Below are 12,654 nucleotides of genomic sequence, written 5' to 3' on the forward strand. Positions count from 1 at the left end.
TGCTAGGACAGCGGCACCACCATCCCTTTAGACATGAGCGCTCTCGACTGACCCTTTATCACCTCAGCAGGAAAACTATATTCTAAATGGAACCAGATATTTATCTGCTTAGTTTTGGTTAAAAGGTAAATCTACAATTCCTTGCAGCCAGCGACCCCCCCCCCCAATAATACCAAACACACATCTTTGCATAGTGCTGGGAAGATGGCTTAGCATTTGACAGCAAGCACAGACCCTGCAGAGGACCCCAATTTGGTTCTGGGCACTTACACTGGGTGGCTCACAGTCACCTAACTCCAGCTCCAGGGGATCTGAAGCCTTCTAGACTCCTCAGGCACCTGCACTTGTGCACATCCCTCATACACACATAAAGAGTCTTCAAAACGAGTACTTTACCACATCTGCTCCTGTATCTCCCCACTGCGTCCTTCAGTTTAGAAACAGTAAAACTCACCTTAAATTCCATATTCACCACTGAGCCTTGTTTCTTGTTCGCCTTCTTTTTGAACACTAATAGCAACATTAACCTGAACCACAGGCGACTTAGTAATCTCTTGCTTTTACTGTATTTCTGCACACTTGGCAAAGGGCTATATTCCTTGAAGGGTAGAGACAGGCACATGGTGTAACTGACACACCAGAACTTGATTACATAGTCTTATATTCGGCGTTGAGATATAAGGTTTTCTCATCTAGATATAAAAATCCCCTAGTGACTTCTGTCATATGACAAGGACACACGTACAAGTTCATACCTGATGGCTGTATAGTCAAGGACAAGAAAGAAGCTGCTCTGGTCCCCGCTCGTTTTTGGAACTGTGTATCATGTGTGTTTTCTTTCTATCACAGCCTCAAACTTGCCAGTGCTTTCTAACATCCGTATAAAATTATATCAAATAACCCTATGCATTAATCATCACTACTGATTCCACTTCGTGGAAAGAACGTCAAAAAAGGCTGACTAGTTTGCTCAGGTCCTGCACTGGGCAGAGAGCAGGGACTGAATGTATGAAGACCCTGTCCACTGTGCACTGTTGTTGACAGGATGCAGCCTCTTAAAGCCGGCAAAACCAGATGCTTTACACAGACACAATGTTTTAAACCTGGGCCCGTCCTAAAAGTCCCAGCCAGCTCATACAGAAGGAGTTCTTAGACAATTTCTCAATACTTGAAGTTTTTTGTAATATTCATATATATATATTTATCCCAAATGCATTGTCACAAGACAGCAATTGCCTCGAAATAGTTTCCGTTTATTTCAGTCAGATATTAATGCGGTGAAACATTTTTACTAGCGACCTTTCGGTAGCTGAAAGAACGGATCTTAAAGTGAGCCATGCTGATTCAGGTTTGTCGCTCTACAAAGCGACCTCTACCTTCCTGCTCCGAGGACTGAAGCAAAAGGAACCCGAGGCTCAAGTCTCCACAGTAGCAGTTTTTGAACCAGGAGATACAGGAGTTACTGGATCTGAAAGCAGTATACACTCATATGAGAATTTTCTCATTACTTCTCAGAGCAGGAGTTTTAACTCAGTTTTTTGCTCCCTGCCTTGAATTAAAATTTCAAGTGAGGTTCCTGGATTCAAGTGATATTCCTGTTTCATTTGTATGTCTTGTTAAAAAAGAAAATTTGAAACCCAAGTTTTCCGAGCTGTGGAGGGATGGTTTAGCACTGATAAATACACGTAGTCGCAAACAGCTGCCCCAAATTAACAATAACAACAAAACTCTTAAAGTTTAAAGGGGAGACTAGTTTACTAAACCAGACCAGGAGACGACTAGTTTACTAAGCCAGACCGGGAGACGACTAGTTTACTAAGCCAGACAGAGAGACGACTAGTTTACTAAACCAGACCGGGAGACAACTAGTTTACTAAACCAGACTGGGAGACGACTAGTTTACTAAGCCAGACAGGGAGACAACTAGTTTACTAAACCAGACTGGGAGACGACTAGTTTACTAAGCCAGACAGGGAGACAACTAGTTTACTAAACCAGACTGGGAGACAACTAGTTTACTAAACCAGACAGGGAGACAACTAGTTTACTAAACCAGACTGGGAGACGACTAGTTTACTAAGCCAGACAGGGAGACGACTAATTTACTTAGCAGGCACAAGGCCTTAAGTTCACTGCTCCCTGAATGTCCCCCCCAAATCTAATCTACATGAGGACAGTGCTTTTAACTTGACGTATAATTCTTACTCAAAGTTTTCTATTTCCTTTCAGAACTATGACTCTACATTCACTTTCTTTCCATTTTATTTATCAAAAGCTTTAACAAGTTTCTCAAAAACATTTCTCCTTTATTTCATCTTATAATTGTTTTCCAAATTGACTATTTACATAATGCATTGTAAGCATAGAAAATTACCAGCCATAAATGATGAGGGAATCAATGATATTCTGAACCTAATAGGGACAGGGAAGCAAGCATGAAGTATACTAGAGAAAAACTGGATCACCAATCAGATTTAAAACTAATTTATCAAAGACAATACGGCTGAGGTTGACTAGTAGGGCTCGGATGAAACATGTAAGATCTATGCACTCAGAGTTTTAACTATACAGCTCTGAACAAACACCTACTCTAGAATACAAAGATTTAGCTTTGAAGCCAAGAAACGCTCCTGATTATATTACATAACCAGTATAGCTCAACAACGTAGAGATTGTAAGAAAAATGTAGAGAATCGTATTGGGAGCTAAGACAGGAATCTTGCAAAATTAGATAAAATATCCAGTCTGACATAAACACCATATGGTAACCGCCCTGAGACAGGAGCTGGATGCTATGTGTTAAAATTATGACACAGAGAGGAAGTGCTGGGGAAAAAAATGAAATTTGCAGTTCGTCTAAATCTTACTACTTTATTTTCCTAGCTAAGTAGGGTAAGGCTGCAACAGCAGCTCTCTCAAGTCTTTCCTCCGTCTACTCAAACTTCACCTAAGTAGTATTGCTATCATACCACAGTGCTTTTGCAATGATGGCTGCTTTATGATATTCCACGGCTACACTATTTGCTGAGTTTTAGTTCAAAATGAAGCTTAAGGTAATATTTGTAGTGACTGAAAACGATCTCAAAATTTAGAAATTTCCCTTTTTTTACTTGAGGGTCTAATCATTTTCAACAGGGTAATAAGGGATGGTTCAAGGCATCATTGTGTTTCCATGAGCAACAATGGATGCCAAAATACGCTAGGAGTACTCAGAAATAAGATAAAACATTTTCATCTTCCATCAAAATTGCTTTAGATATGGATTTAATTTTTATGTGTTTGGGTATTTTGCCTGAGTGCATGGTGGTCATGAAACCTCAGGAGAGCATCATAACTCCTGGAACTGGAATTACAGACAGTTGTAAGCTGCCATGTGGGTGCTGAGAATTGAACCTGGGTCCTCTGGCAGAGCAGTCACTGCTTTTAACTGCTGATCCATCTTCCCAGTGCCCAAATTACTGCTTTGTAATAGAAGAATAGAAACAGATGAAACAGAAGTAATATGCTGCCTGTAATACTTCCAGAAAACAAGCAGTGCAAATATCAGTAAATAGTACTGATGACATAAACCTATCAGCAAAGTGTTTACCTCCCAAAACAAAGGCTCTTTTCCCAAAAGGCAAAACAACCCCCCTCCCGAAAACACAACAAAAAGACCTACAAATTTTGCATGCCCTCTCTAAGAAAAGGGACACCATCCTGCTATTCACAACACAGCACAGACATGACTGTTCCAAGTTTAGCTACTGAATCCATTTATTTATAGCAATCCCATTCTGTGTCTTGGCAGCAGAATCACAGGCTCTGAAATACAGTAGGCGATGGTTGTAAACTACTTCACACTGTCCACCATTAAGACGGCTGCGAACTTCAGCGAAAAGGCAACGGGGGTCAAAGTGGAAGGCACTTCTGTAATCACACTTAAGAGGCTGTCAGCATGTTTCTATCGCTCTGAGTGTGATGGAAGAACAGGTGAATGGGAGTGGGTAGAGAAGGAAAAGAGGATCACTCTTCATCCTAAGTTAGAAAGTGAGGTAAACATATAATTTAAATTAAAGGGGATGAAAGTGATGCCCAAGAAAAGGGGAAGAAAGAGATGAGTACTCTTTGGATATATCCTGTGATATATCCTGTGATCAAACAACCTGAATAAGTGCCTAAGAAGGTCCTTATGAAGTCCACACTCATATTGAACATTTTTTCTGGAGAATCAGTAACTTATGATCATCACTGTATTACAGTCAGAACAGCAGCTTTGAAAAATTGCTTAAAGATAAACGAGGAGGCGGACTCTCAGCCAGTGCCTGGAAGACCACAGAGATTATTCAGACGCAGAGGACTTACCTCAGCTCCTCTTGCCTGCTTTCTGAGCAAGGTGTCACTGTGTAGTCCTGGCTGCCCTGGAAGCCTTGAGAAGTTTCCTGCCTCCGCTTCGTGAGTGCCGGGCTTAGAGGCATGAGCCACTACACCCAGCTTATCCGCCTGGCTCTTTAAAACCAACACTGCTAATACAGTAAAATGACTGATTTAATCCAAGTCTTCTGAAAGAGTCTGCATGTAGATTGAGATACAATGACAACTTTCTTTCTCATTTACAAAAACAATATTAAAATAAAAGCACCACTCTACTCTCTAGATACAAAATTTTAATTCAAATGGCCATAAAGTATTAAAACTATTTACCCACTATATTTAGTGGTACATGGTACAACACACCATGTAATGCTTGCTCTTGTCACAAAAAAACCCCCAAAACCATAGTTCAGTATAATAAAGATAGCCACAGGGTGGTAGTGGTGCAAGCCTTTGATAACAGCCCTTGAAAGGCAGAGGAAGGTGGATCTCTGAGTTTGAACCCAACCTGGTCTACAGAGCAAGTTCCAGGACAGTCAAGGCTACACAGAGAAACCCTGTCTGGAAAAACAAAACAAAACAAAACAAAAAAAAAAAAACACCCCCCAGTATTGTAGCCCTAAGCATTGCAAACTGTAATACTTTTGACAATTCGAAGTATTTCCAAAATGCCAAATCTAGTAAGTGGGAACATTAGAGGCGTGTAGTAATGCTTTTGAAGAGACCATTATTGTCTACCTCTGTGGTAGTTTTCTAGAAAAATCTATAAGCACAGTAATCTGAACGCAGACATTAATCTGCTTTGGGTCTTGAGGATTTGGCTATCCGCATGAATTATTTTATACGACAGTGCCCTTTACTGACATGACCGTCACAGCATTTCTGATGTCTTCTCCCTCGCACTGTTCACAGGGTATGCTAATTCACTCTCCGTCTCTTAGGTGACCACTGACCAAATGCTGACCTACCCAACTCACTACAGCACAACATTCTTCACACTGTAGAAGAGAGGACAAATGACTGCTTTGGCTGCTACGAAAAGTGAACGTTACCCACTAGGATAACATAAGTAAAGTAAATTGTACACTGTTTTCTTCTGATGCTATTTAAATGTAAAGAGTGAAGCAGGTGTTCACTCAAAAACCATATGGGGAATCAGGTAAAAACATAAATGTTAACGTGTGCATTTATATTTTAGTCAGACTTAATAATTTTTTTCTTTTGGGCACGTAATAGACTTTTAATAAACGCTATGCAAAATGCACATAGTAAAACTAGAAAATTTTAAAATGAATCATAAAAAGATAAGACACTACCAAAATTGCCCTTTCTTCCTTGGTAGTTGTCACACTGTCTATACAAGTACACAATGAAACCCTGTGTTCAGCAGTCTCTAAAAGAGATGGTCACTGGCAAAAACTCATTATGTGATGTAAAACTCATTGCCCTTGGATGGGGCGCAATGATGGGGATTGAACCTTGGTTGAATCTAGTAACTCCGTGAAGCCCAGGTCTCATAGTGACTGAAGAATCCAGTTCATAATTAAAGAGCAAGGACAATGTATTGATCTGTCTGGGACCAGCACATAGTTGAAAATATGGTTGAGAAGAATGTGTGACCCAGAGGCAATAATTACAGTACTGACTCCTTCGGAGTTGAGAGGAATTTGAGGAGAACCCTGGCGATTATTAGTCCACCAAGGCCCACTTGCTTGACATTGAGACTGTCAGTAATTACTGTACATTAACACATTCATCTCATTTTTATGTTCTGAACTATACAGCACGACACTGCTATTGAAAGCTAATACTGCAGTAGCTCAAGTTGTTTAGTTCAAGTAAGACTCTTACTTACAGCTAGCCTTCACTGGAGAATAGTCATTTAGATTGCAAGTGATCTGCTCTGAGCAGACACTTACTTTATATAAACTCAGGGCAGTATTGTGAAAATGTTGCCACCCTTATTATTTAGATACTTTATCAGTGGTTTCCCTACATTTTAAAGTCACAAGCGAATATATCAAAATATAAAAAATACACGGCTGAGTCATTCTTTTTACACCTTTAAGAAAACGCGAATAGCATAGTCTATGAAATGCCATGTTTTACCTTAACCTTACATGAAATAATAAAATAGAAATTCATTGATTCGTGTGAATAAAAATAATATTCCTTCAAAATAGGCCTTACCACACGTATACAGAATACAGTGCAAATTAAATCATTACATAATTAAAATAGCCTCAAAATTGTATCTCATTGATTACTCAACTTTAATGTCTCCTTATAGTTTTATGATTATTCTGAAGAGTCCAAAATTTATAAATCTTGTTAAAGTCAAAAGCTTTCTTCTAGTGCATGAAAATAATATCAGCCCCATTACCATTTCTTATTAACAGCAATGTTTTCAACATCTGCGAAAGGAAATTTTAACTTGGAAGAAAAAAATATCACAACAGCATAATTAAACAAATACAGCAAGCTAGGTCAAAGTCAGTTTTGTGAGAGACTGGTCATGTGCTCCACCACAGTGAGCTCACTGCTGGGACATGCCGCTGCCTCCGCTCACTCACTTGCTGGTGACTCGCATTTTATACTGTAGGTTAGCCCAGTGCCGAGTCTTCTTGAAACGAACTCAGAAAAGGAAGCGCAGAAATGAACAAAACCTCACAGGCAAAGTTTCATGAAATCTCAAGTCATCTTGCCTTGGTCATTCAAAGACAGTGACAAATGTCATAGGAAAATCAGCAGAAATATAAAATATGACAAGTCTTTAAAATTCAGACAGCAAATATAAAAACAGACACGTCAAAGCTTAGAGAGAGACTAAAGAATGAGGTATGATTGGGTCATCGTGCTACAATGGATCTCAGTGTCTAAGTTACAACCTGTGTTTCCAAGGTGCAAAGTCAGCAGACCGTAACTTCTGCTGTTCACGTGATCCTCTGGCCAGAGGCGTACAGGTCACCAACAATGCATGTAAAAAGCGTGACGCTGTGTGATTACATGACAAGCTTATCTGCCCCATAAGAAGGCAAATCAGAAGTAAAAATGTGAGCAAACAATTTTGTATTAATAATAAATACGCCTTCAAGCATTTTAACATCAATATTTAACATCAATTTTAAATTTTAAATAAATGCCACTATTTTATACAGAACTGTACCATTTATTATACACACAGTACATGAGTTCCCTTTGTTCACAAAGGCTGGTTGTAGATAATTATGGAATGTTGTAGTATCACCTTGCATAAAACTTCAGTACAGTTTCTGTACTTGAAAAAGGGTGCAAAACACCAGCCTCAGAAATCTGAATGGAAATATCTTTTCTTCCTTTTTAAAAAGCACATCAATGGCACACGCACCACACACTGTACATAAGCTCACTTTTAAATCACCAACTGAAGATATGATAGCAGGTACAAGGGAGAACTCTCTATCCCGATCCCATCAGTTCGCTCATTAAAAGGCTGGTTCCTTCAGGAGCCTCTGTTGACATGTACACTTTCACGAGAATTACCGAGCCCAGATAATTACACTTTAAAGAAGGCAAACAAAGCTGCCAAGAATTACTGCAGTAAGAAACGTCCTTCTCATAGAAGACTCAGGAGCAAACCTTCCTTAGGTTATCTGTCTTCCTTCCCATGACTGTAGTGGGTCAAGATTCTCCATTTTGAACTTTGGATGCTGGTGGTTGCATGAAATCCTTAAACGGAACTAGTGCCTCTTTCAGAGCAGAACAAACTTCTGAGGACGAACACGTGATACATTCTACCAAAGTTGGGTATAAGGCAATTACTTGTGCCCATGTATTTCCGTCAACTGTAAAGAGAAAAAGTACAAAAATCTCAAAACAGAGTTGATATAAACAGCAGCCACCCAATTTACAAAAACACAATGTAAAAACTCTAACAGAATGGTTCTGAGAGCATCTTTTAATTTTTAAATTTTGTAAGATTTCCTGATATAGTAATAAAGCACGAGAAACTGAGATAATACAGCATTGTGTACGTAGAAATTAGGTAAGAAAGTAGTTAAGGGGCTGGAGACGGCTCAGTGGTTAAGAGCACTTGCTGCTCTTGCAAAGGACTAGGGTTTGGTTCTCAGCACCCAAATGGCTGCTAAATGTCATTTCTAACTTCAGTTCCAGGGAAATCCAGTGCCTTCTTTTGGCCTCCTCAGTTATCAGGCACAAAAATACATATACATATATACAGTCAAAACTCATACACATAAGAGAAAAATAAGTAAAATCTTAAAAAAGGAAGATAAATGATCAGTGAGTACAGACTCATCAATGCCAACAACTTGAAAATAAGGCATATTTTAAATGATGCTTCCATTTGTGAAAACTTTGGACATTAATAAAGTAACAAAATAATCCAAATCACTCTTTTCTATATAGTTGCCACAAAATCTAATGTGCATGTGTATATCAAGAACAATTGGAAAACATTTTTTATTCAGTTGCCTACTAAACTATCTTCCCATAAGTCTCTCAGTAATGCTTTTGACACTGATTGCAATTTCAAACCAGGGAGCAGACATCATCTTCTCACAGGGCTTGCTAACTCTAAGGTGTATCACCAGACTGGGGAGAGTCATGTCTGCCTTTCACCGCATCTACCAAGTGGATGCTTTTCATCAGGAGCACAAAAGTGACCCATCTTATCCAACAATCTGCTTACACTGAAATCACATGTGACATTTATGTTTTCTGTCATTTGCTAAGTTTTCCCAGTACTAGGGACTTGTACATGTGAGTAAGGGTTGTACCACTAATCTTGTGTCTCACCAATTACCCGGCTGGCCCCTCCGTCTTATTCTCTGGCAATTTCCCCACATAACCCTGGCTGGCAGATGTCATGTTATTACATGGAGCAAGTCTCCGGTCTGGGGCAGGGTAGCGTGCCATAAAGAATTCTATGAAAATGTATAAAACACTCTAGCTTATTCTTGAGACATGTTTTCTCTGTGCCCTGATTTCCTGGAACTTGCTCTGTAGACCAGGCTGGCCTCAAACTCACAGAAATCCACCTGCCTCTGCCTCCTGAGTGCTGGGATTAAAGGCGTGCACCACCACACCTGGCCCAAAGCACCTTTTATAATGATTCTGTCTTTGTTAGGTGGCAGCGTTTCTTCTGCCAAAATAAAGTGATGCTTGGTATCCTGGTCAGGTCAGTGTTTCAGTTCTTTATCTCAGCTTAGAGTCCCTCTCAACTCTGAAAGAGGCTCCTGATTAAATAAGCTTGGCAGACAACACATCAGCTCTCCCCTTAAAGACAACTATGAATTCTCTACAGGCTTAGCATATAGAGCATACTCATATATAATCCAGGGTTTCCAAAACGAATGCTTATGGGACTTTGCATCTAATACCTTCTCACCTACTCACTGTTTGCCTTCCATGCGGACTGTGATGCCCAGGGCCACAGGGTGGAAGAAGAGAACCAACTCCCTACAGTTTTCATAAGGGGTGTACCAGTGTACACCTCTCCTCCACACGCAATAAATACAATGTAATAATAATAAAAGAAGAATCCACACCATATTTATTTTTGCTTTTGCTTGGAGTAGGGTTTGGCTTAAAAGAAGCCAGAAAAGGAACTGAAAGACAAACGAAAGTCAAGCGCCTCTGCCCAGCTGTCACGCTTGACACTTCCTACCAGTCCACAGTACACAAATGGAGACTGGCTACACTGGCCAATCCACAGTCAAATTACAACACCAATTCTCGACTTATTAGAGGAGATACATAATGTGAAATGTCTTCCAGTAGGCTGTGAATGTGTTGCTCTCATTTGTTGATAAATAAAGCTGCTTTGGCCTATGGCAAGGCAGGGTAAAGCCAGGTGGAAAATCCTAGCAGAGATATAGGAGAAGGGCAGAGTCAGGGAGACACCAGCAGCCACCCAAGGAGCAACATGCCAGAGCATCACTAGTAAGCCACGGGCCACAAAGCAATACTTAGATGAATAGAAATGGGTTAATTTAAATGTAAGAGCCAGCTAATAAGGCCGAGCCATTGGTCATACATTTATAATTAATATTAAGTCTCTGAATGGTTATTTAGGAATTGGTGGGCAGGAGAAAAATGTTCAGTTACAGATGTATCAAGATGACATCTAACATAACACTTGGGGGAATCTACTCAGGTTCTTATAGTATGTTCTAAAGCCTGCCGTAACCTGAGGGATTTTTCTGTAACAGGATGTCAGGTGTATAACACAAATATGTAACCCAGGACTTGGGAGGGAAAGGAGAAAAGATCAGTAATTTAAGATTATCTTTGGCTGCATATAGTGGGGTTCAAGGCCAGCCTGAGTTACAGGAGCTTCTGTTTCAAAAACCCCAAATTATAAAAAGAATATTAAAGAGACGTATTCACCGATATGGAAGAATATACATGTTTGTTAAGTGAAAAACTAGAGAATAAAAAGTGGTTATAAACAGGGAATACTGTTATTTACTTGCATAGAAAACTGGGGTTATCTGGAGTATGTATTTTGTATTTACATGAAAAACTTCAAGAGAAGAACAAATTAATAAAAATAAAGTAGTAATAAAAATACACACATAAGCCAGGAAGTGGTGGCGCACTCCTTTAACCCCAGGACTTGGGAGGCAGTGACAGGCGAATCTCTTGTGAGTTTGAGGACAGCCTGGTCTATAGAGCTAGTTCCAGGACAGCCAAGGCTACACAGAGAAACCCTGTCTCAAACCCCACACATGTATTTTAAAATATTCACTTAGTTGTGCATCACAACAGGCACCTGTGGTCAGAGGACAGTTTGTAGCAGTCAGTTTTCTACTGTGTGGTTTCTGTTACTGACTTCAAGTTCTCAGGTTTTGTAAGTGCTCTTACCTAGTGAATACCACATTACCTGCTATTTTTATTGTTTTAATTTACGTGTATTTATATTGTCTACTCAAAAATTTACCATCAAGTAAAATAATAAAACAAATCCCTTCAAACAAAAATAAATCTCCAAATGCCTCATTTCTAGCAGCAAAACTACAGGAAGATGATCATAAAAAGTTTAAACACAGATGGAGCCTGTTGGCTCTAACCTGATAGTCAATCTCTTGCATCAGGCTTGGCTTGTACAAGAAGGCTTCCTTCCTTCCTTCCTTCCTTCCTTCCTTCCTTCCTTCCTTTCTTTCTTTCTTTCTTTCTTTCTTTCTTTCTTTCTTTCTTTCTTGTTTTTGTTTTGTTTGCTTTTTGTGACAGGGTTTCTCTGTGTTAATGGTCCTGGCACTGTCCTGGAACTCTCACTTGGTAGGCCAGGTTGACCTAGAACTCACTGAGATCCACTTGTCTCTGCCTCCCAAGTGCTGGAATTAAAGGTGTGGCCACCCCCATCCGACCTGAAGTTTCTTACACTTTTCTAACATATCACCAAAACTTAAGGTTACATCAAATGAAAACATTCACTTCGTAAGTTCAGAGGAGAATTGTGCCTCTGTGTGTGCAGGTGCACAGGGGTGGGTGGAGCCAGACCGCAGCTCAGATGTGCGTGCAGGTGCACAGGTGTGGGTGGAGCGAGACCGCAGCTCAGAGGTGTGTGCAGGTGCACAGGTGTGGGTGGAGCGAGACCGCAGCTCAGAGGTGTGTGCAGGTGCACAGGCGTGGGTGGAACCAGACCGCAGCTCAGAGGTGTGTGCAGGTGCACAGGTGTGGGTGGAGCCAGACCGCAGCTCAGATGTGTAGCAGGTGCACAGGCATGGGTGGAGCCAGACCGCAGCTCAGATGTGTGTGCAGGTGCACAGGCGTGGGTGGAACCAGACCGCAGCTCAGAGGTGTGTGCAGGTGCACAGGTGTGGATGGAGCCAGACCGCAGCTCAGATGTGTGTGCAGGTGCACAGGCGTGGGTGGAGCCAGACTGCAGCTCAGAGGTGTGTGCAGGTGCACAGGTGTGGATGGAGCCAGACCGCAGCTCAGAGGTGTGTGCAGGTGCACAGGTGTGGATGGAGCCAGACCGCAGCTCAGATGTGTGTGCAGGTGCACAGGCGTGGGTGGAGCCAGACCGCAGCTCAGATGCTGTTCTCAGGCATCTGCAGTTGTCTGTCTGTTTTGTCACTGTGTCTGCTATCCTGGGGCAGGAATGTAGGAAGTCAGGGGACAACTTGTACACTCAGGGTGTCAGGCCAGGCCATCTTGCTGGCTTATCACATTTTAAAAAAATAGGTCATTTAATATAAAGATTAAACATTCCAAATTAATATTCCTGAATTGACACTGTAATGGACTTGAGTTTTGTCACCACAATAACGGTAGAACAGAAAGCACAATGGTGGT

The 12,654-nt window shown here is 40.8% G+C and overlaps 1 protein-coding gene across 2 annotated transcripts in view; it reads right to left on the minus strand.

Moving 5' to 3' along the window:
• Positions 1–6,602: 6,602 nt before the first annotated feature.
• Mon2 (MON2 regulator of endosome-to-Golgi trafficking) overlaps positions 6,603–12,654 on the minus strand; it is a 75,692-nt gene continuing 69,640 nt past the window's right edge. For both annotated transcript variants that reach the window (XM_075954932.1, XM_075954931.1), the window contains one exon: positions 6,603–8,177. In XM_075954932.1, coding sequence (XP_075811047.1) covers positions 8,014–8,177 — 164 coding nt within the window. In that variant the 3' untranslated portion in view covers positions 6,603–8,013. The remainder of the gene's footprint in view (positions 8,178–12,654) is intronic.

The sequence above is a fragment of the Microtus pennsylvanicus genome, chromosome 20 (assembly GCF_037038515.1).
Source record: "Microtus pennsylvanicus isolate mMicPen1 chromosome 20, mMicPen1.hap1, whole genome shotgun sequence".
NCBI classification, from domain to species: Eukaryota; Metazoa; Chordata; class Mammalia; order Rodentia; family Cricetidae; genus Microtus; species Microtus pennsylvanicus.